The sequence below is a fragment of the Lytechinus variegatus genome, chromosome 4 (genome assembly GCF_018143015.1).
Source record: "Lytechinus variegatus isolate NC3 chromosome 4, Lvar_3.0, whole genome shotgun sequence".
In the NCBI taxonomy this organism is placed as follows: Eukaryota; Metazoa; Echinodermata; class Echinoidea; order Temnopleuroida; family Toxopneustidae; genus Lytechinus; species Lytechinus variegatus.
The window spans coordinates 12104691-12132579 of NC_054743.1; the positions used below are offsets into that span (position 1 = coordinate 12104691).

At 37.3% G+C, this 27889-nt stretch overlaps 2 protein-coding genes across 2 annotated transcripts in view; one reads left to right on the top strand and one right to left on the bottom strand.

The window, feature by feature from the left end:
* Positions 1 to 223: 223 nt before the first annotated feature.
* LOC121413400 (kinesin-like protein KIF25) overlaps positions 224 to 27889 on the top strand; it is a 35186-nt gene continuing 7520 nt past the window's right edge. The window contains exons 1-11 of the mRNA XM_041606205.1: positions 224 to 377; positions 3897 to 3962; positions 14316 to 14438; positions 18880 to 19021; positions 19410 to 19513; positions 20037 to 20122; positions 20798 to 20837; positions 21112 to 21179; positions 21720 to 21794; positions 22458 to 22616; positions 23948 to 24109. Of these exons, the coding sequence (XP_041462139.1) occupies positions 309 to 377; positions 3897 to 3962; positions 14316 to 14438; positions 18880 to 19021; positions 19410 to 19513; positions 20037 to 20122; positions 20798 to 20837; positions 21112 to 21179; positions 21720 to 21794; positions 22458 to 22616; positions 23948 to 24109 (1094 nt within the window). The 5' untranslated portion in view covers positions 224 to 308. The remainder of the gene's footprint in view (positions 378 to 3896; positions 3963 to 14315; positions 14439 to 18879; positions 19022 to 19409; positions 19514 to 20036; positions 20123 to 20797; positions 20838 to 21111; positions 21180 to 21719; positions 21795 to 22457; positions 22617 to 23947; positions 24110 to 27889) is intronic.
* On the bottom strand, positions 7012 to 11830 carry LOC121413401. The gene is made up of 3 exons (XM_041606206.1): positions 11316 to 11830; positions 10153 to 10287; positions 7012 to 9565 (listed from the first exon to the last, which is right to left on the bottom strand). Exon 3 carries the CDS (start codon positions 9075 to 9077, stop codon positions 7911 to 7913), a length of 1167 nt encoding a protein of 388 aa, XP_041462140.1. The 5' UTR covers positions 9078 to 9565; positions 10153 to 10287; positions 11316 to 11830; the 3' UTR covers positions 7012 to 7910.

The window sequence follows — 27889 nt, forward strand, 5'->3', positions numbered from 1 at the left end:
GGCAAACATTCGTATTGAACCTGGAAAGTATAAGCTCAGCTGCATTTGCAAGTATATGTTCTGCTGATAACTTCGGTGCGGACTTTGTTTGGATCGCGCGCCCAGCTGATAATGTAAACAAACGTAGACGTAGACTCTTCACTAGTCGCTTTTTGGCTACTTTTCCGGAAAATGCCTTCGCCCAGGGTGTAAAACGGAAAGGCGCGGCCGGCCCAGGCACCGGCATAGTGTTCTTCAGAATCGACTGGCGCTTCTTTTCAATTTGGCAATATCTGAATGGATCTCTGAACGAGATTTGACTATTTAAAATGCCGCTAGAATTCGATGCAAGGCACTTCATTCCCGATCAGGTGAAACAGTGCAAAAAGAAGTTGAGGGTAAATATTTCTTTTCCAGTTTTAATTTACCAATAATCCTGACTTGTCTTGACGTAAATTCTCCACCGCAGCGCAGGCGCAGGTGAGTCGGAAATATGTACCGTAACGTCTGCCACCGCTTGCCCTGGGCAGAGGCAGGGCCGACACCTAGCCCGCAGCTGCTCTCCTCAGCTCAGCTGCTCTCAATCTCACGCGGCCTGCCGATGGGCGCTTTATTACGAGTATTACCGAACACTTTTCATGAGTTTGATCATATCAAACACATTATTCCAATAAAATTCTACAAAATATAAATATGCAGAAATTTTGCCGTAGGCTAATTGTTTCTCATTTTTTACGACATCACGTCATCAGCTTCCAAGTTCCAATCAGACCTCTCTTCGCAAGTGAAATATTTTGGTCAATTGAAAAAGGTATTGTAAGTATTACCGAATGTGTGTTTTCTGTGGGAAAAGTTGGGAAAACAATGAAGTCATTGATGAGCTATTTTGACCATATTTGTTTTGAAGATATAAAGACTTCGAAATTATGTTTTTGATAATTTTTCATCATTTCTCTATTCAAGACATCAAGTTCCCTTTGAAAGGATGTTGCAAAGCCTGGTTTGAGCGTATTACTATTAGGCCTAGATTATTTTCTGACGCATATGATGCGTGCGTTTGGTAATACAATCACTCACTATACTATTAGTAATGAATTGTCTCCTTTCTTTTTCCTTCCTTGTCCTTTTTTTTTTTTTTTTTTTAATGTCTTTTTACGATTTATTTTGTTGGTTCAATTTATTTCATTTCTTTTTGTATGTGTTTATTAAAGGAGAATGAAACCATTGGCATTGGAACAAGATAGCTTGTGTGAAAACAGAAAAATCAAAGAAACAGATCAACAAAAGTTTAGGAAAAATCAGACAAATAATGAGAAAGTTATGAGCATTTTAATATTGCGATCACTAATGGCTATGGAGATAGCAAATTGGCAATGCGACATAGATGTGTGATGTCACTTGTGAACAACTCTCCCCATTACTTTAGTATATATTTCCTTTGAATTGCCTCTTTTATCACATCTATCCATAGATCATGTGTTCTTTCTACATGAGGGCATGTAATACATATTTTTTAAGAATACATCATGGATAAAGAGTTTGTATCATCATAAGAAAAAGCAAAAAGAGACATTTTTAGGGTATTTTATAGTCCACCAAAGGGAAAGTTGTTCATCAGTGACATCACACATCCTTATCGCATTGCCAATAGGAGGATCTCCATAGCATAGTGATTGCATTATTCAAATGCTCATAACTTTCTCATTATTTGTCCGGTTTTTCCCAAACTTTCTTTATTCTTATTCTTTGATTTTTCTGTTTCTACACAAGCCTATTTGTTCCAAAGGTTTCATTCCCCTTTAAATCTTGACAAGTTAAGCAAGGCCCTTTTTAAGACATTATTCCGAGCTCATTCAGGGGCCTGTTGCATGACGAGATGAGTGATATGTAGTCCACATCCTAGGAGTAGGACCATTCTTCCGAGATAGGATAAAATTGATTAAAAGTAATCTCAGCAAAAAAAAAAATAATGATAATAGAAATGAAATAAAAATAAATGATTTAGCATGTTTAGTAACAGCTTAGTTTTTTTTTGCTGAACGATATAAACTTGTTTTCTTTACATGTACCATGTTCACAATTTGTTTTTTAAGAATTGTTTTCATGTTGCTTATCTAATGATAAAGCATGAGGCAAAGAGATTGATGCCCATTGCGATATTTCAAGTTTGGTGGGGGAAAAACACTGGAAAAGGGTTGGGGAAAAAGGAAAAGAGGGAGAAAATGTGAGAAAATAAAAGAAAACAAAAAAATTATATGGGCCTGCATTATATACCCCAGAGAAGTTAAAATGACAACCGTTTTGGCCCGGGGGGGGGGGGGCACTCGACCAAAAAAGTGGTGGGGGTGTGCTGCATGTGAGACAAAAAACGTGGGCCTTGGAGCAGGCTTATTGTAAAAAGGAGGGTCCTCGGAACAGGCTTCGGAACTACAAATGTTTGTGAAAACGGGGGTCCTTGGAACGGATCGCCGGCGTGTGTGTGAGTGCGTATGCATCCCTATGGAACGGATATGAGTGTATGATGCAGCTAGCCTGGCGGATTGGCCGCCCGGTGCGTTCGCGCGGAGGCGATGGCCAGACAGTGGTCTACGGCCGCTTTTCATCAAAATTGCAGCTTATTGTAGCGAATCAATGCGACCGGAATGGCGTAACGAAAAATTTGCGAAGCTTTGGAGCGGATTTCTCTCTTTTTTTCTCGTTAAGAAGAAAATGCTATGCTTTGGAGCGGCTTTCTCTGTTCTTTTTCTCAATAGCACAAAAATGCTATGCCTTGGAACAGAAATTTGAGTGTAAAAATGGGGGTCCCCTCTGCAGCACATACCCACTATGCATTATATACTGAGTGCCCCTAGTATGCAGACACAGACCCTCATTGGAACTTTGATCAACAAGTGTGCCTCCACGCAAAGACTAGCTCAAACTTGCTGTTCGCGAGAGAGCCTTCAGTACACAGGGCATGAGTTGGCTGCACATTCAGACCCTTAACCTCGAGCGAAGGGTTTGCCCAGCAGACTAGAGTGCCCCCCCCCCGGACGTTTTGGGTCATCTTCACGTGCAAGACGATCTGAAATTTATGACAGTCCTCATATAAAATGTAACTTGGCACATCAAACAGATAAAATGCATCAGGGTGCAATCGCATGAACCCCAAAAATGTTTAAACGTGATATGTCAGTCAGTGTGGCTTTACGTATGGCATATTCTCTAAATGCCAACGGTGGTGGGCGGTGTGCAAAGAAGATCATGCCAACGTAGGACATGTCTGGATGTGTCTTTCCAAGGACTATTCTTTGTATCGCCCAATTCGCCTAAATCGGCTCTGTGAAACAGTTGAGCGATATATCTCGTTCTTACGTAGACCAGTTCTACGAATGACCATTTCATGCAACAGGACCCTGGAGTCTGGGATTCCATTGCAATCATTTATGATGATCAGGGGCCGATTGCACGAAAGGGTCTTTGCAAGGACCGTCTTTCGTGTCGCCCATCTTTTATGATGCGCCATGTGAAATGCATGTTAAATAAATCATCTGCAAATACATTTCATTCGTCCGCTATAATAAACAAAATATTTGTTTATAAAATGATGTGATATATCATGAAATTGTATAAAATTTGATTTAAAAGCAAGCTAAAGAATCTTATTCTTTATCATAAATTTCAGGAACACCCTGCTTATAGCGTATCATAAAAGATGGGCGACACGAAAGACGGTCCTTGGAAAGACCCTTTCATGCAATCGGCCCCTGTACTTCATAAATGAGAACATGTTCATTTTTTAAACCAACTTGACATGGTGAATTTCCTGTTTAGTATTCAACACTGATTATTGTGCCATTACATTGTAGGTTCAATACTCCAGCTGAGTTTTGCATTGATGGTGTAATACTCCGTAATTTTCTCTCTTTTAATTTCAGGAGAAAGATGAAAAGATTATATCTCTCGAGACTGAAAATGCAATTCTTCATCTCAAACTTGCACAGGTAAGTTAGTTTTGTCAAAAGTTAATTTGATATTAAGACCTTCCCATTTGGAAGGGGGTTTGAACTTGTTGAAGTGTTAATCCTCATGAGCTTTTTAAAACAATGGATGCCCCTTTTCATTTTTCATTATTATGGTTCTTAATCTCCCCATACATCTATATAATATCATACCTGTACATGTGTAAGCTTGAGAATTTTGGGGTTGCACTGTACATCATACATGCATCTTTTCCATAATGAGCTTATGTACTTCAAAATTACTTAGGCCGTGTTTATGCTTCCACTTTTTAGGCCAGAATCAGCGTTTCCAAACGTGATTAGTCTAAAACACGGTTGCGTCCATTCTTACTTTGATTTAAACGCTGTTTCAAAACGCCAATCGTAAACTCACAAAAAGGTACATGTACGTTTGTAAACGTCGTTTGACCAGAATTAGGCTTTCTGGGGAAGTATAAAAGAACCATGATCGTAAACATTTTGAAATGACGTCATTTCGTACATGCTTCCGGTGAGATGAAAATCTGTGGGCAAATACAGACGCATTGCTCCATGTAATCTCCACGTAATAACAACAGTCGGAAAAAAAACTTTCAAAAAAGGTGCGCCCAATTTGCCCTCGCTTTCCTGCGAAGCCAGCTGGAGATCGTGGTTTCGCCTCCAAAAATTAAAGCATAAACAGCACTCCCAGAACCACGTTTACGATTGGCGTTTTGAATCAGCATTTGAAAACGCTGATTCTGTCCTGGCAATGGAAGCATAAACACACCCTTATTTCATTCATGTCCCTTCCAAGCCAAGGCTTGTGGTTTTTATCAAAGGATCCGAGTCAGCCCGCAACACTGAGAAAAGTCCGCTATTTTATCGTACGCGTATGCAAGACTCTCGCCGGCTTGAATACGTAATGAGCTGGGAGACCGAATTTCTACTGCCCTTGTAAGACCCGAAACCATATCCCAATTACGTTGAGTTATATACCATTCGAAAGCTTAAGAGTTGTTCTTTCTCGTAAACCTAACCAATTTGAAGAATTAAACATTTAAAATATGATTAATTCGGATGAAAACCATCAAAAAATATGAATATTTTTCACCTTTAAACATGGGTAAAATAGACCAGCGTAATGACCCGAAAGCAAAATGTTTGAGGTACAAGTTGAAAGAATATAATCTTACCTTTAAGAATAATGTCTGATTATATCACAAAATTGTTTGCACGGGTCAGGTGAACGAATAAATCATTGCCTTGCATAGTTAATTTTGACGAATATGACAAGATTCCAGGTTTCGCGAAAATGCGATCACCTGATTGGTCAGAGCTCCGAGTGCGACGATGAGAACGAACTTTCTCGAAGGACGACACTTTTTCCGTCAGGATTATTCCATGAAAACAAATGTTTTGTGAATGTCCCGTGCTAATTATGAAAATAATTCTATCATTATTCAATTCAAGGGATAAAACTGTTCTTCTAAGACAAAATTAAGCTTTGGATTTTGGTTATTTAGCCCGTGATTAATTTCTTCGGTCCCACGTAACCAACTTAGTGTATGGATTTCGCAGCTGACCGGCCAGGCATACAGGCGTTGCCAGTAGATCTCTACCGCGGAGATCTATGCTTGGCCTGCAATCTAGTTTCCCAGAAACAAAACCACATTTCGTATAAATTCTTGGATCCAGATATGAATGATAACATATTTTAAAAACAAAATTTAACAAACTAATAAAACAGACTTCCTTCTTGGAATTTTAAACCGACTGTCGGATAGTTTCGTAGTAAACCCATGTTATCCATTGCAGTTGAAAAACAGGAGAAATCATATTTTAAACTAAGGGGGAGGGGTTCAGATTGATCGAGCCATAGTGTTACATAGTGTTGTGCCTTGGGATTTACACCGATTGGATCCATGCAATGCACTGAATGACATGCAAAATCAATTTAACAATTAAATTTTTTTGAAGTTCTAGCATAGAATGTTGGATGAGTCTACACTGCATTTTTTACATTGGGGGGGTTGAAGCCAAAATTATTTTGATAACTTATGTATACAATAACATGACTACCATTAAATGATTTTGTTCAGTTACATAGTCCCGAGTCCATTGCAGAAAGTTCTGATCAAACACAATTTGCTTTTTAACCAATGAATGCACATAATTATAAGGAACTTGCGCTTGAAATTTGAGTTGCGTATAAACTTGACTCTTTCTGCAACGGGCCCCAGGAGAGTTCTAATAAAGCTATTCATAAAGCTACGCACAACTTCATGCACAACAGGAGCATATTCTCAAGCTTAGACGGCAGGGGGGGGGACCCGTCCCCCCTAAATTTGAGGCGGGGGGACGACCCCCCCCCTAAATTTTTTGTTCATAACCTTTTTTTTGGGGGGGGGGGGGTGATTGTGGTTGATACCCTTCTTTTTTTTTGCTTTCACATTTTTTACCTGCATCCATCCCATAATTTCAGGTGGTCCCCCTAAATTGTTTGCTTCTGCTCCAATGTTCTCAGGTGCTAATCCAGTTACAAAGAAATATATCATTCAGCACAAGAAAGGGTCACCACTTGTGTGCAAAGTCATTTGTAACTTACTTTATGAAACATCCATCCGTTCTGAAAACTTGTGTCGATTATAAGTGTTTTCACATGGTATTCAGCACATACATCAACAACAACAAACAAAAACATATCTATTCACTTTCCCACTCTTACACAGCTTAAAACACTGAAGGTTCAAAGTCAAACATGCACACTTCATTTTATCTTATTACTCTGGAGGCTCACAAAAATAAAAGACAACTGCTCTATGAAATTTCCTGTTGATATAAAATGTTAACACAACTTTATATAGAATAAAATCTTGGACACAATATTGCTACATGTAGGCACACATGAAAAATAGTGTCTGTAAGAGATCCTTAAATGCAATGGTAACAAAATGACTGCATACTAAAACGTTTGTTAAAAGGTAAAATATAATAGTCTCAGTATTGAGTATCTTTTCACATTACACTATGGTTTTCAGCCGAGAAAGATATCAAACCGATTTTGATACCGTTTTATAACAAAAATAGTTTCTGCCATTTCTTCAAAGACCAAACTGTCAAGAAAAGTTTGGTTTGACTTCGTGCAAATCACGACACAGATAAATATATATGTACACATGTAGATCTCAGGTCTAACTCCAAGAAAAGAAAAAATCTTGATGAAACAAGGCATACTAACATACATGTGCATGTAGAAATAAGTTCTTTAATTGTCAAATTAGTTGACAGGTCTTATATTTGGAGACAGCAATTAGTACTGCAAACAAATTTGTGAGCTCTTGTAACAATAAAACTCCATATACATGTAACATACGATGCAAACACAGCACATTGTGTGTCTTTTTTCCCTCTCTTGAATCTAAAGTCGCTAATCTTCTACGCACTTTGGGTTTTCTTACCAAAGTGGCAGGCTGGGATTGATTCTCAATACTGAATGATGGTGATGGGTTGTCAATAGAGGATGTATCTGCCTGAACAGGACCTGCATATTGCACATCAAGTTGCTCATTTTTGTGTAAAATTTCAGATGTTGGTTTTGGTTGCTGAGCCATGATGGATGTCCCATGTCAACTTCTAGATTTATCAAAAGTAACAGCAGCATATGGAGTGACAACATCAACATTATCAATGGACACAATGGTAAATGCAGATGTTTCAATTTCAGAGAGGGGCCCAGCTTGTGCACGTTTATCATGAATATCCTGTAAGAATCGATCTAATGTACTTTCAGAGCAAGAAAATCCTATTTGATTTAAGATCTTTAACAACTTTGTTGAATGAGACATTTTCTTGACACAGTTGGCAACAATGACATGCAAAGGGTAGTTGTTCTCATCATTTATGATGAATTGCAACAAGAGTATTGTAGCAACTCTTCTCTGTTTCCTTCTGTGACTGGCCTGCCCTTTTTCAGATGGAAACTACATATTCTTTAACAATATTCATGTCAGATTGCTTGAAAAATTTGATCTCATCCTGAGTAGATGTTATGATACAAATAATGTTCCAAATAAGGGGGGTGAATAAATCAAAAGCAGTCTCAAATTTGAATTCAGCTAAGGACATTGGGTTCGCAATAAAATGAGCGGTTATGTCCCTTCCTTGTTTGCGTAATAATTCATTGCATTCCAGTGCAATTTTTCTGAACTGCATATTACAATCTGATTCGGTATTAGTGAAGGAAAAAGATTCATCATCCATCATCTCAATATCATCACTTGATTGATTACTTTGGACCTTGTTGAGTTTTGAGTGTGACAAATGCCAAGCGCATAGAATATCTTCATGTGATAAATGTGAAGGATAATAAAACAAACCATATTTGCGTGCAATTCTGTGCGTAGACAAAAGATCACCAAACTTATGAATTATCCTACCGTTAAGATATGAAGGGCTTTTCTTCATATGTTCATAATACATATCTTCCTTGCATATTATTCTCAGTTTTGAAACATAGTATTTGTATACAGTTAAAAGCAAAAAACATTTATCTTTTTCACATAATGTACATACATACAAATAAACATCATACAACACTTTGTCTGGTATTGTTTCCTGAGTTGTCTTGTTAATTTCATGTTGTGCAGCTTCAATTTTCAGCATTTTTTGTAGTTCATCAATTGATGAAGCTGGTTTATTCATTTGTTTCAAAGTGTATCTGTAACATGAACTGCATAATATACTCTCAGCATTAAGAGACAGATTTTCATTTATATTGTTAAGTCTCTCTTTATCTATGTCAACCATCGTTGCACATGAATACCTTCTGTCTTCCGTTTTAATATAATCTTCACAAACAGAACAGCATTCCCAATTCTGGAACCGTGACAGCTGTGTGCGGTGCTTTATACATAATGATAATGTTTCCGGGATTGAAATACATTTTAAGGAAAAACAATTATTGAATGATTCAAGAGTGCAATTACAATCTCTCTGAGATGTGTCAGTGCACATATCAAAAAACGATAAAAAACAAACACTCCTTTCTTTCTTCCTATGTTTTTGTGGAGTGTACATGGGATCCTTCAATTTTTTTGTATATTTTGCCATGCATTTAGCACAAATACAACTTTCCATATCTACATGACATAAATTCTTAATGAGTTCAACTAATTCAACTGATTTTACATTTAACAGATGGGAATATTTAACAGATTTACAATTACATATCTTGCAAGGACCACATTCCTGCTTCTGGCATGCAGGTAAAAGCCTTTTCTTTACCCCAACGATGGATTGGAAGTATTACATGTAACATCAGATCTCAGCAACAAGATTGGTTCAGGAGGCCTATCTGTTGGCTGGGTTGGTTGGCTGTCATTAAATGATGGCAAGCTTGATGGTGAGCATGGCAAAGATTGACTGGAGTGCAAGCCTGGCAAAGGTTGAGTGGATGGTAAGATAGATGGTGAGCATGGCAAAGGTTGGCTGGACGGCAAGCTTGGTGGTGAGCATGGCAAAGGTTGAGTGGACAGCAAGTCAGGTGGCCTTCCAGAGGGCTGACGAACAATGCTGTCCGTCATTTTGGAAGCAGGTGTAGGAAACAAGATGGTCACTCCAGTAGCCTGGAAGAGAAAGGGGGAAAAAATCATATTAACTCTTTTTAAAAAAAAATTCTTATTGTACATGTTATGTCATCTGCCCAGGTAATGATATTCTTGCAAAGCTCTGAGACATATATACATGTACATGGTACTACTAATACTACTACTAATAATAATATAGGATATTTATATTGCGCACATATCCACCTTATTAGGTGCTCAAGGCGCTCCTATATTACCCGGCTAAGCTAGGCGTTCATAGCGCACACAGCTTTCTAAGGTATTACTTCCTACTGGTACCCATGCTAACATGCGTACTAACATGCTTTCCTTTTTAACAAGGCATATAAGTATGACCATATACTGTTAAGATTATATTAATATTTTTGTTAAAATACACAAGCCTGAATTCTGCAATTGGTAATTTCTTCAGGGCAGTGTTTAGAGATAGAGACGGCCAAGATATAAAGTTCACAAAAACAGGGAATTCTTGATCCTTTTGGTTAAATATATTGAGCATGGGTAAGGGTAAGCTCTATCAACTTGGATGTACATGTACATATTTATTGTACAGCTACTTATATGATATCATTTTGTGACTAACTTACATTTAATGAACCATCACTTGGCCTAGAACATGGAAACGTTGATGGCAAAGCACTATTTGGTGAATTTTCGGCAGAAAATGGTGACAGCTGAGATGGACGAAAGTGGGACTGATCCGTGCTAGGGACAGCTGATGCCTGTCAAGAAACACAGAGTTATAGTGTGTTAATTCAAGATAAAAAAAGCCCCTGAATGCAGCAAATATGTCATTCACAGATAAAAGTTTACATGGAAATTAAATGTACATTATTTGGACGAGCCCATACATTAACTTCCAAACTCCCCAATGTGTGAAAAAAAATGTAGTAGGCCAATAGTGTTTGTAGTACCGAACAGTGTTGTATTAGTATATGTGCACATGTCATGGTATGCATCAGAAAGTAATTTCATAATCATACACACTCACAATTTTGCTACATCCGGGAAAAGGCAAAGCAAAGCCAGGGAACTTACAACAGTCAATAGAAAGCGAAAGATGATGAAAAATGTTTAAAAAAATATTTTCAGTCTTAATAATATTCCAAAAGTAATGAATGGTCAAAATAGCTCAACAGTGATTTTGTTTCCTAAAGTCTAACCAACACACATTTGGTAGGCCTAATACGATACATTTCATTTTCAAATTCAATCAAGTGACCAAGATTCGCAAGAAATATTTCACATGCATTTGCGAGGGGTCTGATAGGAAGCTACTAAAAAGAAAAAAAAATGGCAAAATGTCGTAGGCCTACTGTAGTCGATAATTTATGTACTTATGAAAGTCTGGTGAATTTTATGAGAATAATGTGTTCGATATGATTGAATTCATGAAAAGTGTGCGGTAATACGATCCACTGGCACTACTAGTCATACAGTTGTTATCTGTCCGGACGATCAATTTTAGAAAGTCATTTGGAAAAAATTACAAGTGAAGTTTCAATTTTTAGTACAAAATGTTAGGAAATATTGTAGAGAACAAAATAGAAGATGATTACAGCTATTGAATTGATATTTTTAGTGTAATCCAAAGACAAAAAAGAAGGCTTCAAAATTATAAAGTGTCCGGACACCCGACCCCCCATCTAGTAATACACTGCCACTGGCACATGCACTGGTGCAGCACACCGTACCGTATACGTGGGACTGACATAAGATTTCTGCAAAATACAAACACGCGCCAACTTACCTTCCGCTTTACAATATCCCGCGCCAATCTATCAGAATATTCCTCCAACTTCCGGTGAAAAAAAGAAGACGAGATTTGTGATTTTTTAATGTTTTCACGTCCGAAAGCAAAATACTTTAACCAGCACTCCAACTCAATTCTATTTTTCTCAAAGCATGTGCCAATCTGAAGTAATTTTTGTGAATGCACGGGTCAAGTGATCAAAAAACGTAAGTTGATGCAAATTTTACTTTAAAAAAAAAAGCTAAAAATATTTTGTTTCTTAATATATTTTTTAAATTCATTTTAAGGTGAAATGTAAAAATTCATACATCAAAAGATAGATAATTTTATACTGATCATGTTGAAAGATAAAGAGGATACAAATTATGGTGTCTAACTTCATTTATATCCCATACAGTATAAGTATGCATTTCTCGCTACGAATCTTTCAGACGAATCTCGCGACAAAACAGCGACGGTGCTGTCACGAGACCGTACGATAAATCCCGCTCAAATAGCTCATTACGTGCGGCGTTGCGGACTGACAGGATCAGAGGTTAAGGCTGATGCCCACTTTGACAGTAAATCTATCAGTGCTGTGCATTAATGCACAATGACCACTTTCTTCCTTACCCCTCTCCTCTCCTTTCTCTCTCTCCCCCTCTTGGATCCTTGTTTTTAGAGATACACTAGTGTCATACAGTTATTATGGGATGGATGCAGTGAATTATGGGATATCAGGGTTGGGGCTTGGACCACATGCTTTTTGGTAGTCAGTGGTAGTTTTGATCTTTAGTTGGGAAGGAGACATATCAAAGTGCAGTGCTGTATTGTTTTTGAGCTTCGTCTGTTCAATGGCGGTGGAGGAGAGAGTGGTGGTCATTGCAATGGGCAAGTACATAATGTAGATATGGCCTAGGGATGATAGGGTTCATATTTAGTTGATATTTAGTTAAACAATTCAATAAAATGATTGATAAAGATGATTTAAAATTACACTTTTGTTTTTTCTTCATTTCACAGTTTTGTTTATTGTCGGTGTGTACAGTGTACGTAGTGTGAGGGTGATATATGGCATTTCATAGCATTTCAGCATGTTTTTATTTCTTGTAAAACACCCCCACTCCCCAATCCAAACGAACATATGCCGCAGCAGACATGCCTTACACATATTGTTTTGAATAACTTGCATGGTATGTGTATTTCTATAAATCCTTTGCATGCTGGCCATGCCTCTGCATCTCGACTCGTGGCTGAATCCTCCTTGCGAAATCCGAGATTTTCTTTCTTTCTCGAAGAATTTACCTGTTTTAACCTCAAGTTAAATATATTATTGCACCATCAGTTAGAGTAAAAGTTTACTCTTTCATATTGGTCATTTATTTTGTATACAATATTTCGTTAAATAAGTAAATTTCTGGCCTGAAAGTGTGCCTCAAAACTGAATTTTCTTCAGTAGAGGCGCATGGCCAATATTGGAGACTGTCTCCAATGTGGGAAATCATCTCCAATATCAGAGACTTTTGTAAAGAATTTGGGTATCCAATTTCGGAGACAGTCTCCATTTTTGGAGACTAAATTCCTTTGTTTACATTTGCGGCAAAAGGATTACCTTGGCAAATAAAAATGTGATAAGCAGATTCCTCATGACAAATTTACCCCTTTTCACCATCTACATTAAAAATTCACTGTCTACTTTTGTTTTGATACGGATATTTTTTGTCAATCACACACAAAACAAAGGGGCTTCTGACCTCAGTGAGACAAAATTTTGGGTGGAAAAAATCATGCTTTTGTTGGTGTTGTTTCTTTTGTCCTTTTGCAAAGCAAGTCTCCAATGTGGGAGATTGTCTACCCTATTGGAGAGAGTCTCCCATATTGGCCGTGCGCCTCTACTGTTCTTCTTCTGTTTTCTTTTGCAAATTGTGCAAAACTTTTTATTTTGAGCCTCAATGATATCTATATATTCACCATAAAGCTGAACTTCTGTACTTTCTCACAATGCCACTCTTGATATGCGGCACCTTTTAATCGGGTCAAGATCACACTTTTCCCACCAAGGTACAAGACGAGATTTCTGAAATTTTGTACTTGCATGAAATCCAGAGTCCTGATTGGCTGGATAAGGTTCACGGAACAACAGGCGCGGAGTATTTGAGGAGATTACCACATGGGAAGTGTGACCTTCCCACAAACCCAGACACTGTATGGAACCATTGGAATTTGCCACTGGGTGGTCTCTTTGACCAATCAGAGTGCAGTATTCTTGTTTTCAAACTGCTTTATGCACTTGGCAAATGAAAAGTGTGATCTTGACCCGATTAAACCAATTCGTATTTTGAAACCTATATCATTTCAAAGCATACATATTCAGCTTCATCATGATATACAAATCATTTGGGCTCAAACATAAATAAAGTGTGAAAATAGCAGCTTTTGTCAGGTGAAAATATTTATTTTGTAGCATATTTTAGATCAAAATTTTAACCTATATTACAAAATCTTTGAATAAATCCAAACACATGACCTGAAAGAATGATTCTTCTTTGCAATGGTACCAAATTCATGAAATTCGATGTACAATTGAATGAAAAGAGGTGTTTTGGTCCGCATCAAGCTCATTAAATATATGCAAAACAACTCAAGTCATGAATATCACTTGGATGAAAGAAGCCACTTTCTTGGGACCTGCAGTCTGACTGATTTTCAGGGAGGGAAACGAAGGATTGTTTGAACATGAAATGCAAAGAGTGTGCATTGGTGCTAAGTATGCGTGGAAAGGATTAATGTGATTTTTTTTAAATGGAAATTAAATAATAAAAAAAAAAAATAATATTTGTGACAAATTGAATAACAGTGTACATCATGGTGTAGTAAAAAACTAGTGTGATTTCACTCATTACCTGATCGTTTTGTGTGAATATTTAGTTACTGTTTAGTCATTTAATACTTCTATAATAACCTGTTTATTGCTGATAATATGATGCAAATATTTACTGGATTTTGATATTAAAACAGCTCCAGACTGAGCTTGGGAAGGAAAGGCAGCATTCATCTTACATTGAGACATCACTCAGCACTGCACAGCAGAGAGGCCATGCAAATTCAGATGAACTCAGGAATGTTCTAAAAAAAATCAAGGTATCTGCATGATTTTTTTTCTTGCAAACATATATGCCCAATTCAATTGTATGTCCGGGTGAGTTGTTTGCCCAGATATGAGGGCAATTTTAAGAACTTTGCAAGCAATGTTTTCAAGAATTTAAAAGTAGAGACTAAATGTATAGGCCTACAGTATTACAAAGCACAGACCTTCACATTTATTTTTTCTACAGCGTCTCCCACAAAAAATGTTAATGGCACTTTAAATGAGCATAATGTGAAAATTACCAAATCATATTTTTAATGATTATAGAATTGCAAACTTATATTTGTTTTATACAACTAATAATTGGTATAAATTTCATGCAATATGGTCCATTGAACGCAGACTTGCAGAGATATGAGCCTTCTTTCAACACTCAAAAATCTCCCAATCCAAGTTTCTATATTAGTACATTTAATAAAATACATTAGGCCCGTTTTGAAAGTCCATTTTTGATGCACGTGTACACGGCGTGTTTTTCGGTCGTGTACACGTGTACACGTTGTAAACACTGTGAGAGCGAGTTCTGTTTTCATGTCGACACGGACCCGCATCAATATGTCATAAAAAGGGGTCTATATAGCCTAAGTCACGGTTTTAAAGCTTACCTGAGAAGTTTGAAGTATCAATCCACAAAAATTGGTGCAAATTAAAAGTTTACTCGGCTTAGCAGCGCATTAAATTAATAAAGAATGCAAAAGAAAATCAGTGCAGGGCCCTAGCTATCGCCGACGCTCGGTGGATGCGCATTTTGTATACTGTACCGTACATGCATGCACAGATCGCTGCAGAATAAGTGTAACTGAAGTTATCGATTAATTTTCATTATTATGTTGCCAATTTGAAGAGCGTTTGTAGGCTTGTGTGCGAGCGTATAACACGTAAGTTGTAGCGATGATCGCTATCGCAATTGGTGATTCTCAAATTGACTCTGAGTGTGATTGAGCAACGCTTTCGAGCTTTTGAGACCGGAGCAGACCCATTTCGTGCCGATTTCGTGGTACAAAAACGTGAGTCTCCAGAAAGAATGTGGATTAAATTGGCGATTTTGGAAGTGAACTCACTCTGGATAAATTGAAATATGTTGACATATTAAACATGTGCAGTGTCTGAGAACTAAGATTTAATGTGAGGCTGTGAGCTTGTTTATGCAGATGCTACCGTGTACACGGTGATGGAATTTAGTACACGTGCACTGACTTGACCGTGCGTGTACACGTGTACCCGAAACGGGCCTAAAATACATAGTCCAATTTTATCTTCATTCACTCTTATTTCCTTTTTGAGAGTTGAATTTTCAACCAACAACTTGTGGAATAAGTAGAATAAGAAAGTTATGACATTTTAAATCTTGCTTAATTTCACAAAATAGTTTATGCACATCCTAGTTGGTATGCAAATGAGCAGACTGATGAGTCATGACATCATCCACTCACTATTTCCTTTGTATTTTATTACATGAAATGTGAGGTATTCTAATTTTCCCCTCAATGTCATGTGAGAGAAAATGTTATTCCTCTGTAAATGTAAATTACCATTGTTTTAACATTTTATGGTTGAGTCAAGTTGGTCCCTATTGTCAAATTTGTAGAAATTGAAATATTGTTATTGTACGATTCCAAAAATAAAAAAAAAGAAATAGTGAGTGAATGACATCATCCACTCTCATTTTCATGTCACTGACTTGTTCATGTAACCATTTTGTGAAAAATAGGCGATACTTTAAAATGTCATAACTTTCTAGTATGCTTTTCACACTGCATTTCCTTAACCCCATACTATTCTTAACCCCGGACTATCCTTAACCCCATACTATCTTTTTTTGATTCACACTGTCTTTCTTAACCCCATACTATCTGCTCAACCGTGGTTAATGCCTTAACCCCGGACTATCCCACAGCTCATGGATACTGATGATTTTACCATATAGAGCGTGATTAACGTGCAATTCGACTTCTGTGGTTGGTTAATGCTTAACCCCATTTTCCTTAGCCCTGTTTCGTTTTTACACTGCATCTCTTAGCACCGCATTCGTGGTGCTAGCACCACAATAAGCCGGCTAACCCTGCTTTTTTGCAGGGCCAGATAGTACCGTACTATTTACTGTGCTAGCCCTCTTTGCTAAAACGTAGTGTGAAAACGAAGTGGGCTAAGCTTAACCCGGGAAATTGGTGGGGCTGAGACCCCCCCTTAGCCTCACCAATTTAGGACAAAAAGTGCAGTGTGAAAAGCGTCCTAGTTTACATCCAATTTTGATGAAATTTTCAGCATTATGGTTGTTAGATATTTTTTTAAATTTTGAAATCAACATTTTCAGGGGTGGAATTGACCTTTAACATATAAAGGGATCTCTTTGAAAGTTAACATTGCTAATTGTGAGTATGTCACTTGTGTAATAATACAGGGGGGGGGTTACACTGTACATGCAACTTTCATATGTGTTTAATTTGGGTAGTAGCACATGACACCTGTAGTTTTCTGGTCCCAAGTAAATCCTACATTTCAAAACCTGTCAGAATTATAAGTACATGGCTATGGCCATGGACACAGCTAGAACATGCATGTTACACATGTTCACATCTTATCCATCATGTTGTTTTCTGGTTAGAAGAAATGGCTGTCCGCATCTTTGGATTGGGATGAGTGAAACTTTCTGAGATATGTAAATATTTTATTGGTCAATTCCAGTTTCCAAGTGGAGGGCTTTCACCCTTATATAATTTTATGTTTTATATTATGTTGTTGCCATGAGTTGCAAGAGATCAATTTGCATAAATCTACACTGTAGATATGTAAGCTTGAGAATTTTTGGGTAATTCTGCCTTTTTTTTCATTCATAATTGTTATACTATCTTCAAAATTACTACTTTTCATTCATGTCCATTCCAAGGCTTCTGGTCTTTGATCAGGGGATCTTTATTGCTCCTTTGGACAATAAATCTATCAGTGTAGTGCATTAATGCACAATGACCACTTCCTTACTCCTCTCCTCTCTTTTCTCCCTCTCTCCCCCTCTCTCTCCCTCTCTTGTAGCTGTTATGGGATGGATGCAGTGAAAAACAAAGAAACTATTATGGGATATCAGGGTTTGGGGCATGGACCTCATGCTTTTTGGTAGTTGTGGGCAGTTCAGATTTGTAGTTTGAGGAGACATATCAAAATGTAGTGCGGTATTGTTTTTGAGCTTCGTCTATTCAAATGGTGGTGGAGGAGAGAGCGTTGGCCATTGCAATAGGCAAGTACATTACAATGTAGATGTGGCTTAAGGCTAGGGACGATAGGGTTAACATTTAGTTGATATTTAGTTAAACAATTTAATTAAATGATGATAATTTAAACATTAATTTTAGTTACACTTACATGTATGTCTCTTCATTTCAGTGTAGTTTATAATCAGTGTGTATGTGTTGTGAGGGATGAGAGATGACATTACATCAAACTTTTAGTATGTTTCTAATTCTTAAACACCCCCAGTTAACTACTGGCTAATCCAAACGAACATGCGCCGCAGCAGTCTTGGGCAAAACCACGCCTTACAGATATCATGTATATATGGGAAACTGGGGGAGAATAGTCAGTAATTCTTCAACCATCGACAGAACGCCGTCCTAACTCTTTGAGTGTTCATACATGTACAATGTAAGGTCACTTAACATTGTAACTTGGAACTTTGTGAAGTTTTGAAGAACCTGAATACATACTCAGTTGTACAAGATTGTCTCTTGAGCCGTTTTTTCAATGAGCCAGCTTCTGGGAATCAAAATTGAATTGAATACATCACGCTAATTAATAGCCTACATATTGATTTTTTAATGCAATGAAATTGTAGACAAAAGCTACTCTTTGAATAAAAATACATGTATAACTGCTAACAGATGTACTGTAACCGTCGATCCTTACATTTAGAAAACGCAAAGAGGACAATCAGAATAGTTCACTACATCGCTCATATAAACCTAAACTATTAATTTCTAATTAAAAGCTCCGAGCCGGTCAATGCCAACTCGGCAGGATTCAGCCCGGTAAACAATTCGAGCTACAGCACTACAATCCGGCATTCCAACAGAGCATAAAACATTTTACACGAAGGTCAATAAAAGAAGGAAACCTATCATGATGATTCAACTATAAAGTAAAGGCCTGGTCACACCACCCGAGCGTTGTTGGAGCGGTCGTGGAGCGGAGAGAAAAGAAATCATCACCGCTCGCTACCGTTCACCATTTTCGATTTCGATTGTTTTTTTTTTTTTTTTTTTTTTGTCGATTTTTTTCCCCAATTTTGTGTGAGCGAAATTCGACCCTCTCTCCCTACCGCTCCATGACCGCTCCAACAACGCTCGGGCGGTGAGACCAGGCCTTAAGATTAGTATTAATAAGGCTTATTTAGCATTTATTATTTTGTACTTCTAAGCTAGTTTTGCATTTTACCTGTATCAGGAAGCCAAAGATGATCTGAGGTCATTGAGGTCAACAATGGTTACCATGCCAACAAGAGTGACTCAGAGTGTGGAAGACTGGGCATTGTCAGAGGCTGAGAGACTAAAACAATCCATGCATGCCGAAACTACCGATTTCAACTGTAAGTTTTAAAAGCAGCCTTTTGAAACTTGTGTTTTGGATTGTAATTTTAAGTTTCTAATAGTGTATTCACCAAAGCAAAATATTAATGACTTTCCCAAGTTTAAATATTTTAATCACAGTTGTTTTCATTGTTTTACCCTTTCATATGAATTTCTAAAAAGTCAGTGATGTTGAAAAATAATTATAGAGAGAGAATGGGAGAAGGGGAATGAGAGGGAATGGGTGTGGGTTTGGTGGGGTGAGAATCCAGTCCGATTCTCCATAGGATTATGTCATGCCATTCAAATACTGAGTTCTTACATGTAAATCATTTATTTGTATTCATTTTATGATGTGTTCCCTGCACAACCTTTCTCTCATGAATATCTTTATTTCCACATTTCCAGTGTTGCAGCGTAAGGTTTACTCTTTGCAGAGTGAATTGGTGTCTGCACAAGATAAGTACATGACAGAGAAAAGTCGGAGGAGGGAGCTTCATAATACAGTAGTGGTATGTTATAAATTAGATATTAGTTGTGACGATATACATGAATTTCCACTTGGTCTAAAATTGTAGTTTTGAATATTCTGATCATTTTGTTTTAAAAATACAACATAGGTGTGTTGTAAGAAAATATATGTAATCAATTGCAACTATTCTTTTGCAATTTGAAAATTTAATAACTGTTGCAAATCAAATTAAACAGGACTTGTTTCAAGAAACAGATTAGCAATCAACCACAAATTTTCAATTAATTGCAAGAGATATGATTGAGTTCGGGACCGAAAGTAGACTTGCGTTGATCACAAGTTTCTTGCAATGCCCATTAATAATACGATTGACAGTGACACACCTTTTTAGTCACACTTTACTGCTTTTCTTTTACAATATACAAAGAATGTAAATAGTTCTGAAGGAGTAGAACTTGTTTGAATTTTATGTTCTTAATAATGCTAACCTGACAAGTGTTGCTTGTTCTAACAGACTTTTTCCTGAGTAAATTCCTTTTCCATATTTTCCCTTGTGTATTCAGGAGCTGCGAGGAAACATCCGAGTTCACTGTCGAGTGAGACCGGTTCTTGAGTATGATTCCACGGGCATTCAGACATCATCTAACAGGTACCATTCTAATCTTGTCTTTTCTAAGATATAGTTGATCGACATTCATATTATAACGTTATTCCAATTATAACAATAGTGTGGGTTGTTTATAGGGTTGCTGTTATCTATACATCAAATTGGAAAGCAACCCCCTAAGAATCAATATTTTAAAGTATGTTTTAGGGTTACTTGTGATGAGAGTTAAGTATTTTACGTGAAAATTGAATATTTGGATGCAATATAATAATAATAATAATAGCCAATTTTTGTAAAGCGCTTTTCCCAGAATGGCCCAAAGCGGGTTACAGCATATTATTACCCCGGTCATTGGATTCATTTCAATCCCGCTCGAAAAGTGCACAATTTCCACTCCCTGGGGAGCATTCCTTGCATTCATCGCAGCCTCATTATGGCGCTGGCAAAATCAAACATACAATATCTTTCGCATCCTACCGGGTATCATACTTTAATTTTTTTGTTTAAATAATGTGCAATATTATACCAATGTTGATGGCATATTCAGCATTGGGATGCTACTTTTACTAATCCCTCTTTGCTGTTAATGATTCGGCAATCAGCTTTATTGGGGGGAGGGGGCCTCAATGATATTCAATGATATATATTTTTTTTGGGGGGGAGTCAGTTTTTGTAATTTTCATCTTTGAAAAACTGCAATTTTTTTTTTATTTTCAGAAATTCTGAAAACCTAGAAGTGGTTCATGTTGTAGATGATGTAAGTATTTATTCCTTTTTGTTCTATTTCATTTACTTTGCTTTTCATAAAAAAGGAAATTGATTTAAAAGGGGCATATATATAGCACATGAGAGAATGAGGGTGGGGGAAAATAACATTAAATAAAAACGATTTATTAACTATATTTAGGGAGAAATAAGGAATAATTTTTTTTTTCATAACCAGCAAAAATACAGTATACAATATAAATTCGTACAACGTCTTTTAACTTAAAATTTGTAGTGAAAAGAGTATTAATTTCATCATTGTGCAGGAAACAGTCAATGTGGATTGTAACAGACCTGGTCATTCACAAACTAACCGCCAGTTTGAATTTGAAAGGTAAGAACGTAGTCACAGTGTTTTCACCTCATGAGGCAGATACATTCAACTTTGCCTATATCTCAGATTCAGTAGGACTTTCATAAACTTTCATGTAGACTATAAATTGGCAAAGAAGAAATGTGTTTGGTGATAAAGTCATGTAGTTTTGTTTATATAGAGTACTTGGCAAAATGTTTGAATATAATTGAGTATGTGGTTTAAGAATGCAGACCGCAAGAGTATATGTACAGAAAGTTAGACATGGTCAAATCCCTGTCCTTACAAGTTCATCTTTTATTTTTCTGAAAATAAGATTGCTAAAGTACCGGTACATGCAGATAATAGAACCCTTCCATTTAGATCCGATGCAGAATCAACTGTCAGTAGGGATCATGTACAAGGACAGATTGTGTGCAATTTAAAAAATGAGTTCGTTTTTGTAATGCAACAATAAATATAAGTGTTTTGTCAATAATTACACAATGTCTATGATAAAATTTAAGAAAATCTAAGATGTATTGATGTTGTTTAAATATATGTATTTCTTCCTTTTAAAAGAGTGTATAACCAGACTGAATCCCAAGATGAAGTATTCAATGAAGTCAAACCACTCCTCACATCTCTTCTTGATGGGTAAGTATATGATGAAGCACCTCACGACATATTTGTGCCATATCTTTCACCAGGAAATCTGTTGTATAGGTGCTATTCATCTCACAATGGCATTCTCTGTATTGTTTTGTCTGTGGTGAGGATAATTAGTGGAATGTCACCTAAAAGATTCCTGGATGAAAAAAAGGGGGTCTGAATTTTGGTAATATTTAACAACTATCTACATTGTGTGCACTCAACCCAGGTGAGGTGAATGGGTACCTTGCAGGATTAATTCCTTGAATGCACTGAGCGCTGAAAGGCGTCAATCTACGCTTTGCCACTCTCATCCAGGTGCTACTTGGATACCGGTAGGAAACAAGTGTAATTGCGGTTGGTTCAGCAATTAAGAAGTGCTCCCTAGTTAATGCTTACATCAGGATGATAAAGAAATGTACATGTATGTTTGATGGCCCACACGCTAATAGCTTTTTAGGTGTTTTTACACACTACCATTATGAATGTATCTACAACCAATTGACAAATAAATCCCCTCATTGTCATAAACATAATACATAACTGGCTTGTTCTTGTAGCCAATGTTTGAACTAATCTTATGTCTTCATGTAACCAGTGGATTCACTACTAAATCCTGTATGTCTTCTTGTAGCCAATGGATCAACTAATCCTATGTCTTGTTTTCAGGTATAATGTATGCATCATGGCATACGGTCAGACAGGAAGCGGGAAAACACACACCATGCTAGGAGGGCGCTATACTCAAGAACTGACTCAGACAAGAACCATTCTAGATGAGAATGAAGAGGATGGTGTGGTACCGAGGGCTGCTAGGGAATTATTCAGGTAAAGTAAAGAGATTAATCTTTTGACTCCTGGATTCTGAATGTCAATAGGCTTTGTATAGCGATTACCATGTTCTAATAGAGGATGGGTTAAGAATTGGCTAAGTTTGGAAGGATGGGTTAAGAATTGGCTAAGTTTGGAAAGGCCATGTGTTGTGATTGAGTTTACCCAGTTTGATCACTCTTTAACCCTGATTCTCCTTGTGTATTATGATTCTTGTCGTTCCTTGGGTATCTCAGCCTCGGATTGCGCGATCACCACCAAAACTTGCATGATGGTAGAGAATGACGTAATCTACGCAGTTGCATTGGTAAATTTCACTGAATTCATGTTTTATTTTATATGAATCAATTATGCTAATATATAACTTTTTGCTCGATTCACTAGAGCAATAAAGCTCCTAGAATGCTATTTTTTGGTGAAAATATTCTTTATGGCATTCCTAACAATTGTGAATGAAAAAAAATCTGGTTTTAAAGGGGAAGTTCACCCTGAAGAAAACTTTGTTGTAAAAATAGCAGAAAAAATAGTAAAAAATATTGGTGAAGGTTTGAGGAAAATCCGTTAAAGAATAAGAAAGTTATTAGAGTTCAAAGTTTTGGATTTGTGACGTCATAAACGAGCAGCTGCCCCATGTGTTATGTAATATAAAATGTATGAATTTCAAATTTTATATGGTTGCTGATGACATAATTTTGTTTTCTATTCATGATCGGGTGTGAAATGATTTGTCTATTGATATACAAAAAGTACAGTAAAAACCATTTTCAATTTTCTGAGAAAATGACATTTCATTGATTTTTTACCATTCGCTATGTAGGAATGCTGCTCGCATATGACGTCACAAATCAAATAATTGAAATTCTAGTAACTTTTTAATTATTTGATGATTTTTTTCTCAAACCTTCGTCAATATTTTTTATTATTTTTTCTGCTATTTTTACAATAAACTTTTTGTCAGGGTGAACTTCCCCTTTAAGACTGATTTCTTAGGTATTTTTTTGTTAGTTTCTTATGTATTTCTTAGTTTTTTTTACTTTTTATATTGTTTTTCGATGGAAATCGTTCCAGACTTAATTCTGATCATAAACAAGGCAAAATTGCAGATATATCATGAAAATTGTCAAGGGTGGCCATTATGGCCCCCCCCCTCTGAGAATTAGGGTTAAGCTGCGAATTACTGTGCAAAACATTGTATGCATAGTATGATTGCATTTTTACTGATTTGGTCATTTCTCTTTCATATTGAAAAGGTAGTTTTTGAAAGAAATGATGCTTTCTTAAAAGTACAAGCCTTGACAATTTCTTATGCGTCTGTATTATGTTTAAAGGTTGCTGAGAGAAAAGCCCAATACACATACGGTAGAAGTGTCTGTTGTTGAAGTCTACAATAATGAGATCCGTGACCTTCTGACCTTGAACCCTGCTAAATCACGTCATGATATCATCACAGGGGATGACGGTTCAATGGAGGTCACTTCTTTAACTCAACGGTAAGTCTACACTGTTATGTATAGAGCCTTTAAAGTGCCATGAACCTGACGTGACGACTTGACAAGATACTTTATCTTGCCATGTCTACATAATAACCTTATATCGACATAGCGAGATACATAATCTTGCCAAATGGACTTACAGAAATTTACATGTTGACATGGCAAGAATCGTTCACTCGCCAAGTTGACTTACAAAACATTATTTATCAACGTGGCGAGATATGAAGCGTCCAAGGCCTGGCGAGAGTCCAAATATCTCGCCAACTTTTTATTAGTCTACTTGGCTAGATAAAATATCTTGCCATGTTGACATGAAACTTTTCATAAGTCAACTTGGCAAGATAACGTATCTCGCCATGTCGACATAAAACCTTTTATTCGTCGACTTGGCGAGATAACATATCTCGCCATGTCGACAAGTCGATGGCACTTCACAGGCTTGGTAGTTATGTACTATATTGTGCCAGCTGTAATGTACATACCAATGTAATGTACATGTACATGCTCCCTAGTCCCTAGTAATATCTACATGCCATCCAATGACAATAGATGGATACCTGAATGGAATACCATTGACAATAGAAAGAATGTCTCTGCTCTGAACCTCTAAGCCACTTCACTACTTAGCAGCCAAGCAGAGAGCACCTCCCTAAAGTCTCAGGTAAAGCCTTCATGTTCATGTGTACTTTAGATATGACATACATGACCATAAATCTTAAAAGGAAATTTAGGTAAGTTCATTAGCAGAAAGTCTTCCTGCCCATTGATTGAGGTATGTGACCCTAGAATACATGTTACGGCATTCTCGTGATCGAAGCCACTAGTGGACTCTTTCCCCCGGACACTTTTGGTATTCAAATCATGTCCTACCTTTCGAAATTGAAAGTCTTTTTTTCAGCAAACTAGCCGTCCATCCAGAGATATCGTGCGCTTACATTGTACATCGTCGCGTCGCATCTGCTCGCTCGAGCTCTGCCCAATTCGTGTGCAACTGTCATGCGCAGACACAAGTCGTACACAATACTACTAGTGATCACCCGATGCATTTGATGACGATTGGGAGGCGGAGCCGGAGGCGGAGCTTGGAAATCTGTGACTTTGGGGGTGAAATATACCACGCGCATCAATTTCTTTCAAATTCTGTGGTTTATTTCGTTTTCCAACAGGTGGCTTGGATGTAATCTACTATGGGCTCAATCTATTTGGTCTCCTTCGAGGCCACTACTGTGTATAAACCTATGGTGTATTTTCCATAGACTTCTACACAATAGTGGCCTGGAAGGAGACCAAGTATAGTGAGCCGATATTTCCAAAAAGTTATTGTTCAAGCTATACTTGGTATCCTTCGAGGCCACTACTATGTATAAACCTATGGTATATTTTCCATAGACTTGTACACAATAGTGGCCTGGAAGGAGACCAAGTATAGTGAGCTGAAATTTCTTTAAAAAATTATTGTTCAAGCTATGCTTGGTCTCCTTCGAGGCCACTACTTTGTATAAACCTATGGTGTATTTTCCATAGACTTCTACACAATAGTGGCCTGGAAGGAGACCAAGTATAGTGAGCCGTTATTTCTAAAATCATATTATTCAAGCTATTCTTGGTCTCCTTCGAGGCCACTACTGTGTATAGTTTAACGGTGTATCTTCCATAGACTTGTACACGATAGTGGCCTCGAAGGAGACCAAATAAAGACAGATTTATATTGTATTTCATCAAATATTTTTTATATTAAAGCGTTCTTTTAAAAAAAGATAAGTTGTATAATTGTGTTTATTTTTATTTTCAGGAATAGGTAACTGTCTGAAAGTGGCAGAGTGGTCTTGAAGAGGAGGGAAATGAGGGGTAGATGGAATATACAGGTTAATAACCTTAATTCCCCTGTATTAGCAGTGGACAGTGCGAACAGTCCACATTTATGTGGACTGTTCGCACTATCCACTGCTAATACAGGGGATCTGCATTATTTTGTGTGCACACGCTCACAATTTTTGCTGTAAACGTGATCGTGAGTGCACACGGTACTCGGTGTCATCTCGCAGCTAATTTACCCTGCATGGGAGGCGGAGTCTGGAAATCCGTGCCTGCGCATTGGTGATCATAAGCTTATCGATTGGAAGAATGGGCCGCGGAGGCGGAGTCTAAAAATCCGTGCCGTGATGAAATTAGCGCATCTATGTCAAATTCTGTGGTTTATTTCGTTACTAAGCAACACATGTGGCTTTGATGTAATGTACTTTTAAAAGTGAATCAGCTTTAAAAATAGTCTCATTCGAAGCCATAATAAACTCTTGACGTATTTTTCTTATAGACTTTTGGTTCGAACAGACAATCATCTGAATATTTTTAAGGATGCAGGAATAACCGTCTGAAAGTGGCAGAGTGGTCTTAATTGAAGAGGAGGACTAAAGTGGACCTTCCTCATTTGATAGATTTAGGTTATCGTCAGATCTAATTCATTGTTTTACCTTTTTTCTTTAATAATTATTTTAACTAAATAAACTCAAGGGTATAATGAGTAGGCCAATAAACTCAAGTGTAATGAGTAGGCCCAATCTGTCGAAATACGCAGGTGACAACTTGGTTGATTTGATTACTTTTTATAACTTCATTTTATTTTCCAAATATCATGCAGTGCTAGAGGATTGCACTTCAAAACTGCGGACTAAATAAAGCCTACATGCCAGCTGCAGCCCGTCTCGATCGAGAAAAATTACATGCTTAACGCTCGCTAGCGCTGTGCTGCAAAGTCACGGACAATGTAATAAAAACTGAAGGCGGAGACTCGGGCATGAGCAAAACTTTTCGCCAATATGCACGTATACATGCACGTTGCACTGCCGAGTGTGGCGCCTCCCATGTAGTGATATCTGCAATCTCATTGGCCAAAAGTACATACATCCACGGCGACGTGCGCAGAGAATTGAAATATACATGTTTAGTTGACTGGACTATAAATTCTTGAGTACTTACGCCATGTACCAATATCTTGCGCATGCCTTCTTTCGGCCAATGACATTACAAATAGGTCACTACATGGGAGGCGCCACTCGACGGTACTCGATCGTGATTGGCGAAAAGTTAGCGCACGCCCTATAGCTACAGATTCTGCCAATTGGACTGCACGCATGCAGTAAACGGCAAGCTTTTATCAATTTGAGAAGACGGGTTGTTGAGCTGCATGGGCCAGCGCCACTACGATAGGCTTTATTTCGTACGTCCGTACAATTACAATAACAAAGCAACCCAGTCGTCATTTGCGTATTTCGTATATTGGGCCTAATTCGGGGCGGGCCTTAAATCAAAATCCTTGAGTTTATTTAGTCAGAATAATAATGTTCATATATCAGGGAAGACCAATGCAAATAAATTCGCGAGCTTGCTGTGACAAAGCAATTGAAAATAGCGGCCTAATTATAATAGTGAACATGGTGAACTTCCATAGATCTATAAACCAAATGAGGACGATAACGTTAGATCTATTATGTTTTGCTTTATTAAGTACATTAAGTATGTTAAAAATAGAATTGAAGTTACATGTTATATACTTTCAACGTTGTGGAATCAAATACTTTGATAACTCCCCCTTGCGGCAACTATCAAAGCTTTCAATTTGGGCAAAATGACTATTTTAAATGTCGAGTACCAATGTTTCATTAATTTTCATTATTTTGATTACTATTAATTGTGGACAGCTCGAACTGTCCACTGTTAATACGGAGAAAATTGGAAATTAGGGTAATTAACCTGTATATTCCATCTACCCCTCATTTC